The sequence below is a fragment of the Gymnodraco acuticeps genome, unplaced genomic scaffold (assembly GCF_902827175.1).
Source record: "Gymnodraco acuticeps unplaced genomic scaffold, fGymAcu1.1, whole genome shotgun sequence".
Classification (NCBI taxonomy): Eukaryota; Metazoa; Chordata; class Actinopteri; order Perciformes; family Bathydraconidae; genus Gymnodraco; species Gymnodraco acuticeps.
In genome coordinates, this window is record NW_022991584.1 from 1,659,207 (window position 1) to 1,683,960 (window position 24,754).

At 38.9% G+C, this 24,754-nt stretch overlaps 1 protein-coding gene across 3 annotated transcripts in view; it reads right to left on the reverse strand.

Moving 5' to 3' along the window:
- Positions 1 to 2,091: 2,091 nt before the first annotated feature.
- LOC117533775 (feline leukemia virus subgroup C receptor-related protein 2-like) overlaps positions 2,092 to 24,754 on the reverse strand; it is a 44,096-nt gene continuing 21,433 nt past the window's right edge. The window contains exons 8-11 of one of the 3 annotated variants that reach the window (XM_034197705.1): positions 22,445 to 22,556; positions 6,391 to 6,446; positions 3,370 to 3,448; positions 2,092 to 2,125 (exon numbers count right to left, since the gene is read on the reverse strand). In XM_034197705.1, coding sequence (XP_034053596.1) covers positions 3,383 to 3,448; positions 6,391 to 6,446; positions 22,445 to 22,556 — 234 coding nt within the window. In that variant the 3' untranslated portion in view covers positions 2,092 to 2,125; positions 3,370 to 3,382. Of the gene's footprint in view, positions 2,126 to 3,006; positions 3,449 to 4,923; positions 5,073 to 6,390; positions 6,447 to 22,444; positions 22,557 to 24,754 lie in introns of those variants that run through there. The other 2 variants (XR_004567113.1, XM_034197704.1) reach the window with 2 other exon arrangements.

The following is a 24,754-nucleotide window of genomic DNA, read 5'->3' on the forward strand; positions in this document are numbered from 1 at the left end:
AAATATAAACAACCCTTAAATCAGACTTTAGTTACACCTGAGTAAAATTCAGGTAAGGTGATTGTCAAGTGCCAACAATCAGGAGAGATATTTGATAGTTGGTGCTTGAGAAGACTAAACATGTATCTGCAATTGACATGAATGGAAACGAGTAATAAAGTATATTAATTACTCGTTATTCTCTACTAATAGTTAATTAAAGACTGTATATTATGGCTATTTTGCACATCCCTTTCAAGATTTCAAGATTTTCAAAGGTTTATTGACATATCATATACACAACTACGGTGTAGTTATGCAATGAATGAAAAACTTGGGTCACAGGTTCCTCAACAGTGCATTACAAGACATCTATCAATATGTGTGTCCCTCCACCATTAAACTGTCATATTCTGCACATTTCTTATTCAATCTATCTACATAAGAGTATAATCCATATGTATAATATCAGTTAAAATAAGTGCTTCAACATACATTGCAGGAAAGCAATATATTAGACGTTAAGTACTTTGTCAGGCTTAATATTTATCTGTAGATAGATACCCCCAAAGTTTTTTTCTTATTTAAAAGAAGACCTTAATCTGTTATTTAATGTTTAAATAAAGGTTAATTCGTTTTTCTGTTTTGCACCTCCTCCTATTAATATCTTTGTACATCCAGCACTAAACTGTTTTATTGTAGAGATCACTTATAGTATCTTCTTGATTTTTTATATTCTATATTTCTATCACAGACCTTCTACTTTCCCCCTATGAAAGTATGTACTCTTAATATTTATATTAATCAAATATAACACATAACAACAAAAATTCAATAACGTGCTTTAACCACTAGGCGGTGCACACAAGGTACACACAGCCATAATAACTTTGTATTATTAGTGTTGGACACTTGTATGTACAACATCTGAAGATGTGTAGTTTTATTCATGCTTTCACATAATTTTACAGCATATTGCTATACTATTTCAGTCTCAGTATTTACATTCAAAATTCAATCCAATTCAAATCAGTAATATCTTTAAAAACTACAAGTCCTTTTATATCAGCTGTGCACCGTTATGGTGTAAATATAACCTATCTATGAATTATATCAAATGTAAAAGTCGGCCGAATTAGTGTTGATACTGCAAGGACACGTATTGTGTGAAGAGAAATTGAAGATGTTGTTTAATTGTTGAAATATTTATGATCCACGTCAAGTATTCAGTTTCGGCGGCATTTCTTCAGTTTTTCCAAAGGTCTTCTCATCAGGGCTCTATAAATAAAGAACTACGGCAGATCTGTAATATGTAATGCAGCCGAACCGTGTATTACAATGCCGTTATGTGATGACTTTCAAAGAGAAAAGCAAGAGCACTCGGAATTAAGTATTCTTTTAAAATGTTTTCCGGATTTCATATAATATAAACACCAAATCCCAGCATGCATTGCGGCTAAAACATCCAATCAGCGTAGCTGAGGATCCTGGGTAATCGCTCGAAATGCCTACGTCTGTTTCCGGTTATTTTTATTTTGAAATTCAGTTCCTGACGAACGCCCAAAAAGCCCAAGATTATGGAATTAAACCAATAAATAAAAGCAAGGATAATTGTGTGTTATTTGTGAGTAAATAACAGTGTGCTATTTTGAAAATAATAACAAATTAGAAGGAAGAAAAGATTTTAAAAATACGAGGCTCTGAGCCCCATTTATTTTCCTCACAGACGGCAACACTAAAGGTCTAAAATAAAGACCTAAATGAATATTTGGGATGTTCTTGCCTTTAGATTCTCCCAATAAGTCCAAGTACAGAGGGTGACTTTGCTGTGAAAAAAAGGGCTGTCAGTCGATTAAAATATTTAATCGCATGATTGTTCATAGTTAATCGCACATTTTTGATTTGTTCTAAATGTACCTTAGAGGAATATTTTTCAAGTTTTTAATACTCTTATCAACATATGAGTGGACAAATATGCTTTATGCAAATGTTTATTATCATTTGAACAATGACAAATATTCTCATGAATATTAAACACAACAACCTCTGAACATTACAAATATTCGCCTCAATTCAACCTGGAACCTCTCTCATACAATACAAATGGTGTGTGTGTGTGTGTGTGTGTGTGTGTGTGTGTGTGTGTCTGATGGATCGTTGGAGCTATGTGCAACCATAGACTGTATATATAAAGTGTGCAACTCAAGGCATATGCTCGAACGGGAGCTGCCTGGACGCTACAATCATGTTGCGCACTATCCGTGCTGAGTGTGCTGACTTCTCGTACAATGTCGCACTGTCTGGCTTCCTCCATAAAGTCAAGTGCTCCGCGCAGTTGTGGCGAAATGTCGCTCCTCTGTTTTCATTTAAACAGCTCCTTATATCCGTTAGCGCAGCTAGCTAGCACCAGATGCTAACAACAACAATGCACGTAAGGTCTCTCTCTCGCTTGCTCGGGCCACACATACACACACCCTCCCGGTGCCTGCCGGTGAGCGTGGAAGTGTGGTCTGCCACAAGCGGGCAGCAGGAGCAGTGTTGTCAGCATCAGCTTGTAGATGGTATTTTAAACTCGATGCGCTCTGAAACTACGGGGCGGCCGAGGACAAAAAATACACATGCGTTAATCGCGTTAAAATAATTAGTGCCGTTAATTTTTTTTTTCCGTTAACGCGTTATTAACGTGTTAACTTGACAGCCCTAGAAAAACACATTTCCACCAAAAAAACGTTAGCAAGCATGAATTCATTCATGAAGTAATCTTCGTCATAACTAGCAAACTAAACATCATGTACATGTACTGCACAAATAAAAACTCATTACTCGCATAAAATGACATCAAAACGCATTTTAATGGCCAAATGAACCTTAAAATAGGCATTTTCCACCGAGAATAACACGAAGGTCGGCCATTGTTGTTGATCACGTGGTCTGGGAGCTGTTGCAGCGTCCATAGCAACCACCTTAGCAACCATGAATGTGTACACATTCATGAAGTAATCTTCGTCATAACTAGCAAACTAAACATCATGTACATGTACTGCACAAATAATCAGAAATAACAACTCATATTAATCGCATAAAATGACATCAAAACGCATTTTATTGGCCAAATGAACCTTAAAATAGGCATTTTCCACCGAGAATAACACGAAGGTCGGCCATTGTTGTTGATCACGTGGTCTATGAAGGTCTATGGGACGCCCTGCCCGTAGAAGCCTGACAGTCAAGGGGTCCGCTGTCCGCAATGAAGGTCTATGGGACGTCCTGCCCATAGAAGCCTGACGGGCAAGGGGTACCCTATACGTAATATAGCGACGGGAAGGGGCCCTGACCGTCCGTCAATATGTGACGGGATGGGAGTGAGAACGTGTTGGTGTGTGTGTGTGTGTGTGCGTGGCCTCTAAAGCTTGGCTTCTTCGATGATAGGCGATGCAGCCACGCTCCCATTGGGATAGTCGGAAGGTCCCTATCAATCAAAACAACAAGTCAACAGAGTTATGGACTCAACACAGAAGTTGTTGTTTTTCTCTGTAGATTTTAGGTAGGTAAGGGAAGTTCACCCCTAAACAAAGAAAACTGTTATTTATTTAGATTGTCTTGATGTGAGTTTGATTTTTGGAGACATTTTATCTAGAATGTAATGGCACTGAGCGTTGGTTCTCCAAGCACCAAAATACATTTAATATATTTCTGCTGAACTACACCTCCAAATGAATCACTGTGAAGAAGGCGTGAATCTGCTCACGGGAAAAACCATGTGACAGAGCGAAATGTAAACATTAATGGCGTCCTTCTCTGCTGAAATGTAATCTTAGCTCTCAGAAAGAATCTCATATATTCGAGTTCCTTCTGTACGGTGATATCGTAGAATAAACTACTCACAACAAGTTCTGCACATTATCCTAAGTAACTAGGTCAGGAGATACAACAATTACTAAAGTTAGAAAATAATAACTTGTTTTGTTTTATTTAGGGGGGACTATCCCTTTAGGTCGGAATGGGTGCAAAATGACTTACATTTTAAAGATACACTCTTAACAAAGAACAAAACAATGTAAACTGCTTCGTTAGCTTCAGAAATAGGATTGCTTCTGTGTAGTTATTTGAACTATGTTTTAATTGAAAGATCTTGATGAAAAACAGCGCAAGTTACAGAAAACATGCCAGATGAAAAACACACAAATGGACAAACAAAAGCACATAAATTGGCCCTTGTCACATTAGACAATTTGGCATGTCGTAGCAAGCACGGGATATTAACATTAATGTAATAACATTGCATTGTCTTCATGGAATGGCTTTACACACACAGTAAAAGTGCATTGTTTCCTGTAGTTTCAGTGAAAGCCGTCCATACACTTTATAAAATCTATCACTCTGACTGGAGTTAATCCTGCAAATCTGAGCTAGCCGAGAGATTTCCTTCTCAGAGAGTTTTAAAGGCACAAAAGCAACTTCACTTGTTGATTTTCTCATAAGCTTTTAATCCCTACCATTTGTCTTCTACCCCCTGCATGAGAACACATCTCACTCTGTCTGTACCAGAAACCCCAGCTGAAGCAGCCAAGTGGAATTCAGCCACTAATAATTAAATAATTAAAACCTGTGCTTTACATGCCAACATGTCTTTCAGAAGAACGCCTGTATATGAATACATAATAAACTCACACATAAATAAATAAGGCCATAGTTTCATTAACAAAGCTATCATAAATTAGCTCAAATTGTTTTGTATGGACATGCATGACTCCTTGGTATCATCAAATATAATAATCTAGAAAAGGATTAGTGAGAAAATAAAAGGTTTCATATTTACATGATATTGTTAATTTGATTTAGAGTAGTTGGAAACAAAAGGACAGAACGAGCAGAGTGAACAGGTGAAGGGTGTGCAGTAGGATTGTGATTTCCAGCAGTTTGTGTTAATTGCTGAGCTCCTACCTTAGTGCATCTGCATGTTGAGCTAAGATTTGAGAAGATATTTTTGTGGAAGCAGAAAGGTACATTGATCAGGCTTGTGAAGGGGGGGTCTGTGGATTGGAGATTAGCGTTGTGGTTCCGTAGTCTTGTCCTGACATCTGCTTCGCCGCCTAAAACAACAGCTACTAATCACTTCTTATTCAGAGTTTATAGAGGAGTGAGTCTTCAGTCCAGGATGAAGTTTCTGCGACACGATCTGATCCATCAGGCAGTTTTGTCATTAACCCCAGTCAATTCTTGCTTGTCCCCAACTACTGATTGAGTTTGTAACACTCTTTAAGGTTTTAATGCTTCCATTTTTGTATAGCTGAAGCCTGAGAAGTATTGAAAATGCTAAAGTATTAGTACAAAGTAATTGTTCACTAACTTTTAAGTCAGGAGATATCACGTTCACATATCTGTCTATTAACTGTAAGACACTTAGCTTAACTTAGCTTTAGCTTTGATTAGCTTAAATTTGCTTAGTCTAATTTAGCTTAGTTCAGCTTCTAGACAGAACATATTTTTGGCATGTAAACCAACATAAAATGTTGAATTGTTGTACTGATTTAACAAACTAGCTATAATTGGTTACGTAGTTGTTTAGTAGGTTTTGTTCCAAGATCAGACTGTTTCCTGTCTTTGTGCATTGCTAAGCTAATCGTCCCCTGGCTTCAGCCTTGTATTTAAAAGTTATGAGCGTTGTATCGATTGTCTCATGTGGCTCTCCACCATCAATTGAATTTCCAATAAAATGTTTAGCTTTTTCTGTTCATTACATGTTTGCATCATTTGTGAGGAATTTGACTTATTTCCTGTCACCAGTAACTTCACCTTGGAGCTTATCGACTCACTCACATCAACAATGATTTTCTCTGTAGTCCTGTCACCTCCTTAGAGTAGCATTGCTTTGGTTGAATTCAAACATTCTCAAAATGTTGCTCTTGTTTTATTGGAGGTAATCTGTCGTTTTTTTAACCTTGTTTGTCTTTTTTTAAATCAGGTTATTTCCCAAACAACATACTCAAAGCAATGCTACCAGAGGTTGGCAGGTAACATCAAGGTTAAACAGAAGAAAGACATGATTTATGACAGACATAGTGCCGTAGAGAGACAATAATCACGTATCAAAATATTGTACAGACACAAACATGCAGGCCAAGACAAAGGTAGACAGATACAATAGGTTAGTTATTTCTGGAGCAACACAAGACACACATGTGACTTTTGACCGCATGCCTTCCATGCAAACCTATGACAAGCAAACAAATAACACATAGGTCTTTTTTTCACGGCAGATATGTTTGACTTCATTTTGTTCTCTACGTCTGTGCTTCTACTGTCAAAACATCTTCCATGAAAAAAAGGATTATACCAAACAATATTACAACCACCATTGCTCCACTACATTATATCCCCAACACCTTTTCTTATATCTTTAACACTTACTGCTGCTTTGGCCAACATGTTTGCCTTTTGTCTCCGCAGATCAGACTTGATTAGGCCTGCAGAGAAAAAGACACAGAGCAAGTCAAGCCTGTATGAGGTCATTATTGCCAGGGCTGCACATAACTGGTGCGCAGGTGCGCATGCGCACCTCCGCCAAAAAAAGAGCACCGGGTCATTTGAAACAAAGCGCATTTGCGTACCAACATTGAGAGAGGGAGAGAGGGAGAGAGAGATAGGCCATAAGGTGAACCCTGTTATCGTTTCATCCCGCTCCACAGAAGTGGAACTACACAATCCTTAGTTCATAAAAAAGAACGAGTCATGCCTATCCACCAAAAAAAAGTTTGTCGCTAAAATTCCTGTCAATTCTTCTAGGCACGTAATTATTGGCTGAACTAGTCCCTTCAAAGCGTAATAATATCTTGGTCAAAAGTAGTGCCACGGTCCGTCACGTGATCGTGCTACACCAATTGGGTAGCTGCATATACCGGTATCAACCATAGACATGTCTATCTATGGTATCAACAAACAGATTTGGAAAAAATGGCGACCGCCATGGTTTCATCGAGTAGCGGGGACGAGGAAAACGCACCAGAAAGTCTCAAAAAGTCAAAATTATCAACACACAAACATTGTGACATGCATATTACGTCTGTGAAGCACGAAAAGGTTGATTATTTTACCAATACAAGATGGAATACATTGATTTTTAAGTTACAAATACAATATTATCATATTACAATAATAATAATAATTATAATAATATAATTAGGGCCGGGACTCGATTAAAAAAATTAATCTAATTAATTAGAGGCTTTGTAATTAATTAATCGAAATTAATCGCATTTTTAATCACATATAAATATTTGACCTGAGAACAGTGAGAAGCAATTTTTTTCACATGGATTTTAGTATACCATTAGGCGCATTCACACCGCAATACTTTTCCCACAAAGGTTCATGAGAACTTGGTTCATGAGAACTCTTTGAACCTGGGGGTGGATTAGGCCAGAGCCGTATAATAGAAGAGTTATGACATCTCCGTTCACTCCAATGGACCACTTTTTTACAGCAATGGCGGATCGTGGAGCCTCTCATTCGTTCCCCGGAAGTTAGCGCCAAGGCTAGCAGAGCGGTAGAGTTGTAGCATAATAACCGTTCGTGACGGACTTTTAAAGGTAAGAAGAAGTTTAAAGATTTATATTGCGGATATTATCAGTACATCTGATTCAAATTAACATGTGTATTAAAGGATGTCAGTGGATTATCCCTAAATTAGTAGATTTAGGGAACGTTTACAGATAACAGATCAAGCTAGGATACCGAAGCAAGTTAGCAACACACGTTGAACAACCTTTTAATTGTAAATTCCATTCTCTTAATGTCATTTGGTCCAACGTTGTTGAATTAGAGAAGAGGGGCTTCTAAACGGGATTGTATGCGGGGGTGGAGGTTGTTAAATATTAGATAAATATAACTTTGGTGCGTGTAAGAGCGAGTGTTTTTAGCAGAGCCATATTGTGTCCTTGTGATTATGTTGATTATTACCTGCCTGTATAATGTTGCAGCTCAGCTGATTTTGGATTGATGGCAAAGGGAGAGGAACTTAAGTGAGAGTGAACACATAAGGTAAGTTTAATACTACTGTTTTATATAAGTAAGCATACTAAACATGTATTCTATCACTGTATTATATAAGTAATCTTGTTAGTAACCTACTGTATGGCAGGTGGAGGGGCAGTGATGTTACAGGTGGAGGAGCAAAACTGCAAACTCACAAGACAGAGAAATCAAAGTTTGTTCTCCAGAGATGAGGTTGATTTCACTTACATTTTTTCATATTTTCTAAAGATGTGGAAATGGCACAAAAAAAAACTTGAGAGCTGTAACCAAGACAACTGTAACAACATGAGTAGACAGCCACCAAGGTTTTTCAAGTCCCTCTCTTACTCCATTTTGCCAACCCAAACTTCCAGGTACATGACGGGACACCTTGCTTGTTTTTGTTGTTTGCGCTCCTCTGGCAGGTGGAGGGCAGTGATCCCTTCCCTTCTTCCCTCAATCTTTGAGACTAATGTAAGTAGAAGACATGGCACTGTAAATGTTCAAACATTTAAAATATTATACCACTTAAAAATAAGAAATATTACTTTTGTTACTAAGAGTTCATACTTATTATACCTGTGTCACCTTTCACACTATCGCTGTGATCATGAGCTATGGGCTTTGTAGATACAGGTCCCGGGGTGAATCGTGGTGCAGGGGCCCTTCTCTTTTTGACCACAGGGCGATGCACGAAGATGGTGGGTATAGCCTCTGCTCTCTCTCAGCCTAGTCTTGCCCTTTTTTGTCTTGACAAACTGGTCTGCATCAAAATGTGCCTGTGGAGTGACTTGAGGTTACTTCACACACACAGAACAACTCAGTTTTGTCTGCCCACATACATATTCCATAGTGGTTGAATACACAGTATTAGGAAACACTTTAAACTTACTGGACATGTTATACTCATTACATACTGTATATACAATATGACCAAGAATGTGAGACAACTTTATAGAAATTCATATCACATATGTTACTGATGCCATTTGTCATACTTTGTTAAACTCACAAATAATAAAGTTCCATAACTTCAGTTGGGAACAAAGACCACACCTTATCTCCCCAAGGCAATTTCCCATCCAATAGGTGTGCTATATAGGTGTGTATAACCCTTTCTCCTGTCTGTTACTCCCTCTTTCAGCACAAGAACCAGAGGGGGATTCAATGGAGCCTGAATACCTGCACTGAGACCCTCACCCTGAGTCTCAACTCTGTGTTTTTCAAGCCTTTCCCTGTTTTTTGTATTAAACAAAACATTAAGCTTTCCCAATGGTGTGGTTTTCGTTTTGTGAAAAAGTGCAAATGCAGTGTTTGTATATAAATCACATATTTTTTTGCTGTTGGTTGTGAAATTGCTCCTGCTTCCTCCGCTCTGTGTCAGTGGGGAAGCCGTACATTCGTACTCCTTTCTCTGAGCGATTGGAGCATCCCCAGGCAGCACAGCAAACCATGGTGGCGACTAGGAGGCAGCACAGCAAACCAGGACAACACGGAGGAAAAGGCACAGACAAACTGCATGATATGCTATTCAATGTTTATTGAATTCCATGTATTTGCAATGGATGTTCCTAAAACAACACATTTAACATCATCATCATCATGCTGCTGCTGCTAGTCCTTTGATAGTCACCTGTCGGTCTCCTGTCCTTTCTGAAAGCCATAAAGATGACATTAGTCATTTAGATAACTTGTGTCCTCAATTACCATGGGATTACTGAAACTACCATGAATTTAAGAAAATGGTAGACATTAATCTAATCTGAATTTTAAAGCATGACTTTAGATCCCCTCCCTCTAAATATATCAATAAACATTAGAAAGTGATGCTCCTGACTACCATACAAGTTTAAGAAGATAATATTGGTTTTAAAGAATTCAAAGCTATAAATAAACAGCAACAGGCTCTTTAACCAAGGCACTGTTAGCCTACCATGTAAACTAGTTGTTCACACTAATCCTAATATTATCACTTAATATTAGCAAATTCTATTTTATTTTTTAAAACATATTGATGTAAATACATACACATATCGATTCGTTGTATACATTTTGCAAATCAAAACCTTTATTCACTAATAATTACCAACAATCGTAGTTCTATCTCCTGTTATCAGTGCATTCACATTGCCCGCCATGAACTTCCGGGGAACGATCCTCTTCTACATGAACCACGTGACGATAACCGTTTTTGGACTTCCGTTGTCGTAACTCTTCTATTATATGGCTCTGGATTAGGCAAATGAAGCCGCTGACGTCACTTCTTCTTCTTCTGCTTTGGGTTTACTGTAGGGTGGCCATTTCCATAACACCAAAAAGGAGGACACTTTGGGATTATCTTTTAGTTTTTATCCTGGCTTCACAGAATCCTTCACACTCAAAACACAATGAGACTAGTGTACTAACCACAAGTTGAATGTCTATTTTCGATACTTTTGCCCTTTCCTGGCTGCTTCCAAGAGTTTTTTGTTTGTAAGGAGTCTCTGGTACATGTCTGTGCACTCAAATGTTTAGTTGACACACATTTGCAGCTCTGCCTTGACGCTGTCCACATCCAGACGATTTCTCTCATTTCTCCATGCTGAGGTCATCATTGAGAACACACGTTCTGTATGGGCATTGCTACATGGGATGGAGAAGATATATGCGCTGACCTTCCTCAGATTCACAAGTGGGACTTCTGCTTTGGAAAACAGTTTGAGATACCGCTCCTCACTGTGGCATCCTTCCATTGCTGAAGAGCTGAGAATAGCTTCCACCATGCCATATTCCTCATAGAGTCCATCCATGTCAATGTCTTTCAGGCTGCAGGCTTGGACTGCATCACTGTATTCTCCATAGGACACAGCGGTTGTGAGGCCAATCTTTGACACTTTACTATGAAAGCTGTTCTCAGAGAAGTCATACCTTTCACTCACGTATTTCTTGGCTCTTTCATAGAAAACAAGAAAATCAGCCTCACATTTCTTTGCGAGATCAGGGGTTAGCTGCTTGAGTTTGTTGTTCACAGCAAAGCCAAAAAATGTGTCCTTTAACCTTCTCTCAAGTTTCCCTTTCAGTTCAGTCATTACCTTAAACACAGAGGTTATGCTGAATGATTAGGCCTCAAGTGCTTCAATGCAGTCTGAAAACACTTTCAGAATGTGACTGAGGAAGAGAAAATACATCTCAGATACTTCGTTACCATCCTCTCCAAAGCATTTCCACAACATCTTGGAGCATTCCTCCTCACCTAGACTCTGAAAGTAGCTGGTCAGGGGTCTCCAACACTTCAGAATTATGTCAATAGATGGCAGCAGAGACAACCATCTCGTGACAACGTGCCGCAGCAGATTGCATTCCTCCACTTCCACAAACTCGCAGAATTCCTTCAACTGCGCCGTTCTGCTAGCTGAGATGCTAAAATGGCTATACACCTTAAGCACAACATTTTCAATGTCAATATCCAAGTTGCTTGCTGCATATCTTGTTGCATTGTGCAGAATATGGGCTAAACAGTTTGCAGCGAGCACGTCTTTTTGAGCCAGTTTCAGTTTCTGATAAACACTGTTGTGTTTTCCATAGTTAACGCTGGCGTTGCCTGCTGCATATGCTGACATTTTTTTCACATCTAGTCCAGACATCTCCAGTTTAGATAGCAGCTGATTTGTTATAGCTTCTGACTTTTCGTTGCTATCACTGTAAAAATCCAACAGTGCATGTTTCACGCCCTCCTCAAAGTGAAAATATCTCAGTACAATGGGGAAACACTTGATCGTACCTTTGTTTGATGCATCACTTGCCACTGAATAATGCAGTTCATTTTCTTTTATATAATCCACATGCGTCTGGACAGAGTAGGGTGCTAGGACATTTTCGCACAAAGCTTTGGCCTTTGTTTTTCCACAGGTCATCCCTTTTGCTATTGATGAGTCGTTGTAGATTGTGCGATCAACTTTTATTCCACAGTCTACACTCCTGTATGACTGACTGGTGATGCTTGACGGCATGATACACTTTACAAAGTTCTGCAGCAGAGATGTTGTCATCTTGAGGCGATGAAGCTTCACGGAAAAACGATCAAAGTGAAGAGGCACAGCGCTTTGATCGTTGCTTTTGTGCTTATCTGTGTTAGCATGTCTGTCGACAGCACCTTTTCCTTTGCTGCTTACGTCCACATCGCAACGACACAACGTGCATGGAAGTCGTCCTTTCGGCTTTTTGTGAGGAATCCATGTTCTTTCGACCATTCAGGATTAAATGAAGTCTTTCGTTTCGGCATTTCTGCGGTGTAACCCTACCGCTAACTAGGTGGAGTTGGCTCATGAGCTAGTCGGCTAGCGCTAACGTCACTCTGTGCCACAGTGCCCTGCCGTGAACGTGACGTCAAGAAGCACATGCTAATTGTTTACGTTTATGAACCAATGAAATACAAGATATGTATTTGACATCGCATTCAGCCAATAATTTGTAAGACCACAAGTCTTACGGGGGTATATACTTACACATAACTTATTATTTGTATTTCTTTGTATAATTGTCTATTTTTTTTAATACCTTAAAAGTATAAAATAGGGATGACCTCAAAAGGAGGACAAATGAGCGTCCGGCTCAAGGCTGCGCCGGCAGACGGACACAGACATTGAAAACCGGACTGTCCGACCTAAAACCGGACGTATGGCCACCCTAGTTTACTGGCAGGCCGCAAACCACCCAAAGTCCCCGGCCGGAAGTCCCCGGAGTTGGGGACTGGCTTCAGTAGAAGCTGCTGGGACTCCCAGCAGCTTCTACTGAAGCCTTCCGAGTAAATTGCCAGAACGCCGACACCTCCTCATCTCCACCGCTCCCATGTTTTATTTTGTGTTGCCATAAGTTAGTCTCTCTGCGTTTCTGCGCTGGGCTAATGCTAATGCTAATACGAGGATAATAAAATGGCAGCTTCACAAAACTTTTTGGGAGTTTTACGGGGCGTGGTTTGCAATCCGCCCAGCCAATCAGAAATATAGCTCTTTTCTCACAAGAGCCGTACGAAAGTCCCTGCTCTCTAGCAGGGACTTTCGTGGGGGTAAAAAGGTTCTCATGAACACATTTTAGTACCGGCTCTTTTTGGTGTGAACGCGATAAAAGAGGCTAACGTCCACGCTAGCTGCTATATGTTTTGCATTGAGGTGATACTTGAGGCTTGATGTGCTGCGGTGATATGCGAATTTCTTTTTGCATAATTTGCACACAACCGTGCTCTTATCGACGCTTCCATCCGTCCGTTTTTTAAAACAACATTTCCCACTGTTGTTCACTGTGGTTTGTTGTTGTCTGAAGTCATGAACGTTAGTTGGTGCTCCAGTATAATCGGTACGCCTGAAACTCATCCAGTGAGAAACGTTCCGCGGTGCAAAAATAAATGCGATTAAAATGCGTTAATTTTTTTAACGCGTTCATTTTTGTGTAATTAATTAATCTTAATTAACGCGTTAAAGTCCCGGCCCTAAATATAATATATTATATATATCTATAATAATAATCTATATATATCTATAATAATAATAATAATAATGTAATTCATCAAATTATTATATGATGAATGAGTAAATAAATGAATCAATGGTCATTGGTATAAGTACTGCATTTTATTGATCTAAATTACTTAACGTAACAAGTTAACCTTCTTCTTGGACGCAGCTATGTATGAAATGAAGTCATGTTTATTTTAAGAGTGCATTTAACGTGTACAGGGTAACAATAACAACAGACAGACAGACAACAAGTCCTCAGTCTAATGGAATAATCCACAAGCTCAGCCAATGAACCTAGCGATGCGAACATGGTAGTCCAGGAATGTTGTTGTAGCTGGAGTTGGCTGATAAACGCTGCTAGCCAATGTTGATTCGATGGTCAACTGTTCCCAGATAGTAAAACCTCTCACAAATACCGCGTATATAACGCAAATACCTCGGACTTAGTGATGTATTAAGACATATGACAAAACATGACATAAAACAAGCATACAGCACTGTTTAGAATCCATTTGGTCTGGTTTAGCGTAACCATGTAGGCGGTCATCTTTCACTTCTGTTGACAATATGCAGCTACCCAATTGGTGTAGCATGATCACGTGACGAACCGTGGCACTACTTTTGACCAAGATATTATTACGCTTTGAAGGGACTAGTTCAGCCAATAATTACGTGCATAGAAGAATTGACAGGTATTTTAGCGACGAACTTTTTTTTGGTGGATAAGCATGACTCGTTCTTTTTTATGAACTAAAGATTATGTAGTTCCACTTCTGTGGAGCGGGATTTCTTTTCTAAAGGACTTTTCGAGGTTCACCTTGCGGCCTAAGAAGGGAAAAGAGAAAATAGAGGATAGATGAGAGAGAGAGAAGAGAGAGAGAGAGAAAGATATTTGCGAGTTGCATATGAACCATGATATGAACTCAGGGCCGGCCCGTAGCGCTGGCTAGATGTTCGCCTAAGGCGCCATACCTGGGGAGGTGCTGCGCTGGCAGATCTGGGAGGGAAAAAAACATTTTGACCGTTGGGGCTCATCCTAATTTTCGGCCTTGATGTAACAATATTCATAATTAAGTAAATGTAACACCCTTTTCACCCCGGTTACACGTTTCATTTGCCCTGTACGCAGGGGCGGATCTAGACAAATATTCATGGGGTGGCAAGAGGGTGGCAGGAGATTTTGAGGGGTGGCATCCCCTGGCAGAAGTATATGCCGATTTAAATCGCAGTGTAACGGTACACGTACTGACATTATTCGGTACGGGCCCTTCGGTTCGGTACACGTGTGAACCGAAGGGTACCGAACGAATATAACATTAAATGTAAAAAATTGAGAACATGAACAACTTTCTGGAAGTAATCTTAGGTATATATCATAGAGCGACCAAGTCATTTCATTGGACGAGAGGCATACTATGAGAGCTGGTCACAGGGATGCGTTCAAATGTAGTCAGTAATTTGAGGAACTATCGAAATGGTGAACGCAGATAAAGTTGAGCTCAAAAATCCTCCAGCATCATTGAAGTCTCCGGTTTGGGAACATTTTGGTTTCGCAGTTACGAACAAGGGTGACGGACAAAGACAGCTGGACCGAACCAAAGCTGTTTGTCGGCATTGTTCAATTAACATTGGTTACGCGGCTGGCAATACATCAAACTTGCACACTCATTTGAAAAGGCATCACCCGAACGTGAATATCACCGGTACCAAAAGAAAAAAGACTGAAGTGCAAACCCAACTCCCGCTAGCATGTAAGCCTCCACCACTCGCAGAGAGTTCAGACCGAGCCAACGCTATTACAAACGCCAAATATCCTTATGTTGCCATGTTAGCAAAGCGCTACCTGGCTGTGTCTGCTACCTCTGTCCCTAGAGAGGGTGTTCTCCACAGCAGGAGACATTGTTGGTGCCAGCAGATCTGCCCTTTCAGCAGCAATGTGGACAAGTTCATCTTTCTTTAAACAACATGAAAATACAATGAAAAGCAAGTCCTAATGTCAACCTGGCTGCTTAGGTACAGTACAGTTCAAATACAGATCATTTCAGTTCATCGACATGCTGCACCTTAATGTTTATTTTATTATATTTTGTATTTATTTGAGTGAATATTCAGTTTAATAATAATTTAAAAAAAAAAAAAAAATGTTTAATGTTGTGAGAATTTGTTCTGCTGTACCGAAAACGTGACCTAAAAACCGAGGTACGAACCAAACCGAAATGTTTGTGAACCGTTACACCCCTACAATCAATGTTAACTTGGAAAGCCACAATATTAATATTTTAACTCAATGACATTAGGTGATATTATTGTAGCACATCAGTAAAGCCTTACATATGTAAGGTGGCAGACGTAATTTAATGAATTTTAACTGAACGAGTTTGTTTCAATCTTAGACCAGCAGGGGAACCAAATCTATGCACTGCTGCAATAAGTACATTAATTAACTGTCTCATCGATGTTTGTCTGAATGAATATGATACTATTAACAATCATATTATTCCTATCAGCTGTCAATCACTGTTATGATTCACATATTCATTTATTATTGAATAAACTATATTTTTTGGAGGAGTTAATGATGAATGTTCATCAAGATGCTTGCTCACCCTCCTTCAAATTTGAAAAACAAGTAATTATATCATTATTGATATACAGTTACAACCTTGACTTTACATCAGAAAGAACAAACATTAAAGAAGTGACTAACTGCCTCAGTTAGGGTTAGAAAACGTGTATTCAGCTAAAACATCGCTGCAGTTATGATCCAGTGGAAGGTCCTTACCTACTGGCCTAGTTAAATCAAAGTGGTTACTTTCTGTTGGCTGGGCAGTGTAGTTTTACACACCGTCTGATTTTACTTCCTCAGGACTTAAAACTGTTTTTTGGGGGCAGATCCCCACAAAGAAAAACAATATATACACGCATACAAGGTCATCATCTTAACAGTTTGTTATGCTCATCGAGTCATCCGTGAGCAGAGCATCAAGTTGACATGCCTATTACAGCTGAATGCGGCGATTACCATTTTGTTCAGCAAAACGCCTCACAAACGTATTAAGATCCAAAGCTTTAGTGCGTTTTGATTCAATGCTGAGTACAGCCAAACTTGACATTCTCTTCTCTGTAATTGTAGATCGCAACTACCTCATTCCTTCCGTCTACTTGGGTCCGAAATGCTTCTCGTTTTGCGCCGTCCACCGTTCAACTGAATTCGCCATCAATCATATTTCCAGTCTAGCGCCAGGGCCGGGGGAGGGGTTACAAGACTCGCGTCTTGTGCTGCATTCACTTGCACTCGGACATTAGAAATTTTCTCTCATAAATGTCCGATGAGCCACAACTTTTCTTTCAAAACAAAGATGCCAACTGGGGTGGCAGCTGGGGTGGCAAGGCTATTGTTTAGGGTGGCAGTTGCCACCCCATGCCACCCCGGTAGATCCGCCCCTGCATGTACGATGGGCGCTGTAAGTGATGAAAATGGGGGATGTTGGCTTATCTGGCGCCCGCAGCTCACAGCCAAAATGCGAGGGAGAGAGGGAGGGTGCACCGGTACCAGCGCTGTTGTTATTAGAATCTGGTGCTAGCTGCTCTAACGGATATAAGAAGAAGATGTTTCTACAATAATGTGGAGGGAGAGTCCTATCCAGTCAGACTGAGAGGCTGATACGTTAACTCATAGCCGCGGGAAGTCATTTTGCTCAGGGGATGCTGCCAAAAGTGAGGAGGGAGCCGCTTTAAAAAAAAAAAAAAAGGCGGTGCCGGGCCGCGTCTATCGTTATTCCAACCCAGTTTAGATTTTGCTTCCGCATTACGCAAGAACGTAGCTCTACGCGATAGCCTTCTTCTTCGGCTGTTATTCTTCGGCTGTTATAGCGGTCGCGGTAAAGCAGGATGAATAGTTGTTTTTTGTCTTTCCAAAGGATTTGTTGACTGAAAGTAAACGATCCTGTTTGTTTGTTGACTGAAAGTAAACGATCCTGTAATCAAAGCCATATCGAAGATTCCTGAGATTGTATTACTGGTGTTTTATCATCTATAAATAGCCTGTGTGTATTCTCAAATGTCGTTTTCAGGACAAACAAAAGACGTTTTAAATATCTTATCTTATCAGCAGAATATTGAATATAACCTTGACTATTACTGTGCACTTCATTTATTTGACAGCATTATTTTATATATATATATATATATATATATTTAATGATACTATTTTATATATACATTTATTCATATACACACACACTTATATGTACTCACACATGTATTTATTCATAAATATACACAGATGTATTCATTCATTTATTTATACACACACAGCATTATTTAATGATACTGTTTTATATATATATATATACACACATTTATTCATTTATAAACATATAAACACACACTTATATGTACTCACACATGTATACACACAGATGTATTCATTCATTTATACACACACTCACATACACTTTATATTAATTCATTTGTACACACACACACATACATATATATAAACAACACAATATAATAAAAGTATTGAGTATTTCTACACTCTGGTACTTGTACCTTTACTCAAGTACAGTACAAGATCTTATCACTTCTTACACCTCTGGAAAGCACTTTTATGTAAAGGAATACATTTTTATAAATGTCCCAACATTTCATTTTTATATTTTACAAACGTTTATATGTTATTAATGTCAAATGTTGTATTATAACAAAATAGACATTAAATAAAATATTAAATAGATACCTTTACATCCTAAACAGAAGGTCAAAACGTTAATATGTTACATGACAAACAAAACAACGAAACATTATATAGGCTATATATACAGATGTTTGCTAATGTATCCCTCTTATATCCATCAGGAATTAATATTAAATGATGAATTAACATTACCTCAGCACTGCATAAGTGTGGTCGTCAGTCATATTGACAAAGAAGCACTATTTTATTATTATAATTATAATTATAATTATGGGCGTTTAAAAGGACGGTATTTCGCTTGTCAGATCATATTTGTCAGATCATATTTGCCGCCCATAGAGATGTAACGCCAGATTGCTATAACAGCCGAAGAAGAAGGCTATGACGCTATCGCGTAGAGCTACGTTCTTGCGTAATGCGGAAGCAAAATCTAAACTGGGTTGGAATAACGATAGACGCTGCCGGGCCCAGCTGTCAGCGATACGAGCCGCATACATTGTTTGTTAAAGCCGAGACACGGCAGGCAAAAAACATCGTTTTTCATGCACTGGTCAATTTTGAGATGTTGTACTATTTTGATTCCATAACATGTTTTCTTTAAGGCTTTTGGAAGTAAAACGTACAAAATACACATTTAAGTGTTCATTTTACTATAGTTGGTCTATTTGCGTCTGTATATTTCTCCTAAATTCACCAAAAGTTAGCATTCTAACGTAACATAAAGTACCGCGACCGCTGTTTGCACCATGTCATCGCTGGAAAGCTCCGTCTCTCCTGCACAATCTCATCGGATCCAAATATGGTCATTTATCAGCAACCAATCGTGAAAGTACAAAGGGGTCTTAAACCAAGAAACGAAATCTCATTGGCTCGTGTCAACTTCTGACAACGTGATTCGTTCAGATGCGTCACGTGATGTGCTAAAACACTTCCTGGTTAGCTTTCCGCTAGAAATTTAAATCTCAAAATGGCAAAGGAACGGCGAAAAAAACGTTCACAGAGAAGACAACAACAATTGTCACTTGCACGAAGCAAGGTTATACAAAACACAAATGACCCCGAACATGAAATACCTTCACGGAGTGCGTCGATGCGCAAGCTGTCATCCAAAGAACAGGAGGGTTTAGCTAGCGCCTCACTGCAATCTTTAAAGGTCCTTTTCTCAAAATGAGTTTTTTCTCCTACTCTGAGTTCGAAATGTCCACTTCAGTTGCACGTACATACACCAAACCTTCCAGTTATATTCCTATCAATATTATGAAGGCTTTTACAGAAGGGTTTGTTCATAGATCATTCATAGCCTGAATTATATAATTTGTTATACCTAGAAACATGGCGAAAATTGATATTTTAGGGCTGTTGACAGTATTTTCTGATTTATGGAGTGATAAAAAGAGATATCCAAAATCCCTTCTGTAAAAGCCTTAGATGCTAATATGACTACAAAATGAAACGAGCATTTTGAACCTGGCTTTATCCAAAGTTCAGATTTCGGTTCCTGAAATGTGTTAAAATATGCGCAAATGTAATGAGATAATGGATCATTTGCATATTCAGAAAACTTGTAATATAAGAAATAATTGCCTTATTGTAGGTAATTAACTGGAGAAATTACCCTATTCACCTGGGGTGTCTCGCCTTAACTTTAATAAACCATTATAGACCTTAGCAACAGCTGCACATGCCCACATGCTAACTATGGGTCTTACAAACCTACATAACATTACAAATAGTCAGAAAATATTATTTACAATATTAATAAAACTATAAATTCAATTTTAACTGATTGACAAGGCAAAACACTGCACAGCGGCAGCAGCATTAAAGGGAACATCGTCTTACCTTGTGTTGGGGCTTCACAAAACTCCAAATGTAGCCTGGGGTGGCACTAATGAAGACCCTCATTAGAGCAGATACATCCACATTGTCCAAAATGTTACTATGGACATGCATTAAAGTCAGTGTCAGTCTTTTCTGTGTCATATTACTCTAGTTGTAGAGGTGGTGGGCTGAGGAGTAGCTGGTGGTCCACTCTTTTTATTGGGTTGTTTGTTGGAGAAAAAAAATCCAAAATCCTTTTTTGCGCCATTCTATAAAGTTGTCACTCTGCAGTGTGTGTGTCGCGTCAATTACGTCACTCTCCCACGACCTATGACCTAGATGACTCGGATTTTATTTATTTGGAAAATAAATTCAAGCCACCTGATGCATACAAATATATACTATGACTATTATATGCTACTGTATACAGCTAATTTTATTTAAAGTAAAATCATAACTATTTTATGTAGTTTAATCATTTTTATTTAGGTGGTCACTCAGATTTTTAAATGTACACCACTCGCCAACAGGGGGTGCTGCAGTACCCCTACTTCCCGCGGCTATGCGTTAACTACAGCTCAGTGAGGTAAAGTACTCTGAGTGTTTAGATAGTTCACTTTAGTCTAAATTCAAACGGTTTGGTCACAATTTATGTAAACACATATTTCCAAGGCACTCCTTTATAATTATTGGGATAAACAGGTTTGAAATCATTCCAATGTATACTATGGCCAGTAACCAAAAATATCATTTAAAACTGGAGATAAAAAAAAATGCATAAATAAATAAATGTTAAGGTAAAATAAGATATGAATGAACAACACAAATAAAACAAGTTACATTCATTTGTTATTGGCTATGGTAGGTTATTGGTTATGTTCACATACGTATTTGATTACATCCACTTGTCTAAGATGACAACAGAGACTTTCGACCCAAAACCAGCTGTTGACTTGTGGATGCAAGCAGCTAATCGCAGACTCAACCAGAGAGAAAGAAGTAGGCCTACATCATCAGCTACCATGTCTGACAGTCAGGAGGGTAGTGATGACAGCTTGTAGGATTACTGGTCGTGCTAATGTTGTGTTGTGTTCACCTCTGCATGTGTGTTTAGTGCCGTGTGTCTGGCAAATAAAGTCCAGCCCCCCTAAAAAGTTACGGTTTATTTCATTTTAAGGATGAGCACCAAGCAACATCTCCAGGTGCTCCTTTGAGAACCAGGGCAAAAAAGTTATGTGCACCCCTGATTATAGCACAACAAGTGTAGTTGAAGGACATGATGTAATACAAGTAAGCATCCCGTAGGGGGCTCTTGTGCACATAAATGTTTTACTGGCTCTTTTCAGGTTTATATTTTGCAAGAATAAAAATGCAGTATGACTAACTCTAAGTCATGCATCCTAACTTAGCCTCACACTTTGCATTGCAAAACGATGGCAAAGGTTGCAACATAATCATCATCCTGAATTTTTACTTAAGGAGAATGTTTCCCAAATTGTGAACCATAGTCAGCTATAAAGCTCTTAATAACATTAAATGTCGCTTCGTTTAAGAGTCTACTCTACAGTACATCACAAAATGGGATTTCAGTTCATAAATATGTTCCTTTTCTTGTGTGATGAGCTGATGACACAACATGAAGTCTACTCATGTCTGAAATGCTGGGAAAATTACAATGAGTAACTCGGATGACCTTTGATAGCAGAAAGGTCTCATTAAATAGTCTTGCAGTATTTTTCTAGTGTCCAACATTTTAAGGGCTTCAGTAGCCTTCGCATTGAGCAAAAGTTATACATTGGTCCTCAATTAGCCCTTCAAAAAAATGGCTTTGTTTTCACTGAAGCATGAAGTCTCACATTTAACACCTGAAAATAAGCTGCAACCGTTTGTATGTATTTCAGTGTGCATGTGCAGCGTTTCACACAGTATGTTAATGACCTTCAGAGTAAGAGTTTTCCATTACTTAGTCAATGAACAACATGTTTACGGTTCCATCCTCTGACTTTAGTATCTGCTCTGGGCTTTACTTAATTAAAAACATATACTTTGAGTATAGGACTGAGCGAAAAACAAAATACCAGTGGTAACACACTCGCTCTGCCGAAGTATTTACCCTCTGTTTTATGTAACTCGTTTTAAGTAAAGGAAAAGGTACTATACACCAGGAGGAGCTTCAACTAACATTCTTGCAAGTAATATTTTGTTGTAAGTATAAGCAATAATAAAAACACATTTGCTTTTCTGTTCTACTGTATGTGGATATTAACTTTTAACCCTTAAACAGATCTTCCAAAAAACCCAGTAACCATAATTTACATTCTTAGGATTCAACAAAAACAGTAACAAACAAATACATTCCTAGCATTGCTGTGCGTGACGTAAAATATGTACTTTGCTTTGACTCCACACAGCATATGTTTCACAGTCAGAAAGGTCTTACCCGTCATTACTGTGCCGATTAGAAGAAAAACACAGAGGAAGATGTTTCCTGCCAGAGTGCCGAATCTGTCGATGATCTTCCCCTGGCTGATGGTGAAGATAATGCCGAACACCTGGGCGTGCAAAACATGCAGGAGTAAGAAATAACATGGGTGCTAACATGCACACAAGCACCCTCACAACCATAACAGATGCTGAACAAATGCTTAGTGGTAAACAAAGGTCTAGTGGTATTGATATCTGTTACGGCTGCTGTTTCTGCCTGCTTGGTAACCTGTCTGGGATTGTCTGCAGCTGTGTGTGTGATTATGTAATTGAGCTGAACGTTCTCCAATCCCTGTGCAAGCCCAGCGCACACCTGCTGGAGAGGACTACAAAGCCTCGGAACAATTATGACTCAGGAGGCTCTGCTGCGATCAGACGCCTCATACCTTTTGCTCTTGTGTCATGGAAACTACAGACTGTGTTTGGTGTGACATATGTGTTTAGTGACGGGTGTCAACATATGTGCTTAGTGTCGAGTGACGATATATGTGTTCAGTGTCGAGTGACAATTTATGTGCTTAGTGTCGAGTGACGATATATGTGTTCAGTGTCGAGTGACAACTTATGTGCTGTTGAGATCTTCATATGAGGTGAATACTTAAAACGAAAGTTAATTGAGATCATGGTATGAAGTGAATACTTAAAAAACGAAAGTTAATTATAAATCATACATGATCAATCATATTCTTGTATAAACCCATAATGAGAATGCTTCTTGACGGTTTTTGAATATGTATCTATGCTTACAATTTTTTCTGTTGCTATTTGAGAACTTTGCGTTTTGAAAAGAGGGTGTTGAGAGTTTTTCATAATATGTTTAATACTTAAAAACGAAAGTTAGTTATAATCAAATATAATCAATTATATTCTTGTATAACCCACAATGAAAATGCTTCATATTTTAGGTTTTCTATAGTTACAGTATAAACAAAACAAAGTGGTTTGTTTAGGTGGAGTTTTCTTCCTCTCCTCTGGCAGCAGTCCACAGAGAGAGGGGGGGGCTTCACACTAAGGGGAGAAACATTAGAGGCCAAAGAGAGTTCATGTCCTTTTTACCTCATATGAAAGGGTGTCTTATCCCATAACAGCTGTGGAACATGTTGAGGCATGTTCAGCCTTGTACATTATAGGACATGTGCAGTTCTTCACAAATTAGGTATAGAGGAGGAGTTTGTTTTTTGGGTTAGGATCCAGTTTTTTTTTAGCATAAAGAGACTGGTTTTTTGAGAGAGCGCGAGAGAGGGGGGGAGACCCCTGGTAGACTCTCTCCGGGTAGGCTGTGTGCTTCAGAGCTGGGTAACTAGCTCTCGGTATTGGTTCTCTCACACTTGGTAAATATCTCTCGAATTTCTTGGTTGTTGGCTGAGTAGAATGATTTGATGAAAAAAGTGTTTGAATATTATAACCCGCAACCTGTAAGGACCTTCCTTCGAACTCTTGGCGGATGGGAATGTGTTTTTGACAGGTTAATCCGCCGTCTGTGTCGGAAGATGTGTTTGTGAATATTATAACCGCGACCTGTAAGGACCTTCCTTCGAACTCTTGGCGGATGGGAATGTGTTTTTGACAGGTTAATCCGCCGTCTGTGTCGGAAAAAACGGTATGAAACTGATGTGAATTGAGTTGGTGAAATGAAAAAGTTGAATGCGCTTTTTATTGTCACCGGTGTTTTTACGAGGAAATACCTCTAAATTCTATCGGGAGAATTTTAAAATGTCACAACTGAAATGGGCAGTTGAAATTAAAACATTTTGGTAATAAATGTAAGACTGTGAATTAAAGTTTCATTTGAACATGATCACAACACCAGGTTTTTAGTATGATTATAATGTTGTAAAGAGAGAAGGTAAAAACCCTGTATTAGTTTGGACCTATTTTTCTTCAAATAAACTGATCCCACCTTTTGGACTGGGATAATTTAAAAGACACCTGTGCCCTCCTCTCCTGCGTCAAAGGTAAGATTGCACCCTGCCACACACACTTAGGTAGGAGCACACTCCATTTACTGATATCAAAATCCTTCGGGATCGCTTAAACAGATTAAAAAAGAGTTGTCTGAATTGAAACAGCAGTTAATTGAACCTGGTTCTTCGGAGGGGTTAGGAAGAGGTGAGATCTTGCTGACGTTGGTGGATCTGAGCCAAGCAGCAAACTTACATAGACTCAATAACTTCGGAAAGGTCAATTAGTAGGTCAGAATAATTTACCGGAATAAATTATCAGGACCACCAAAACTCTAAACAGTGCTTAGTGTCGAGTGACGATA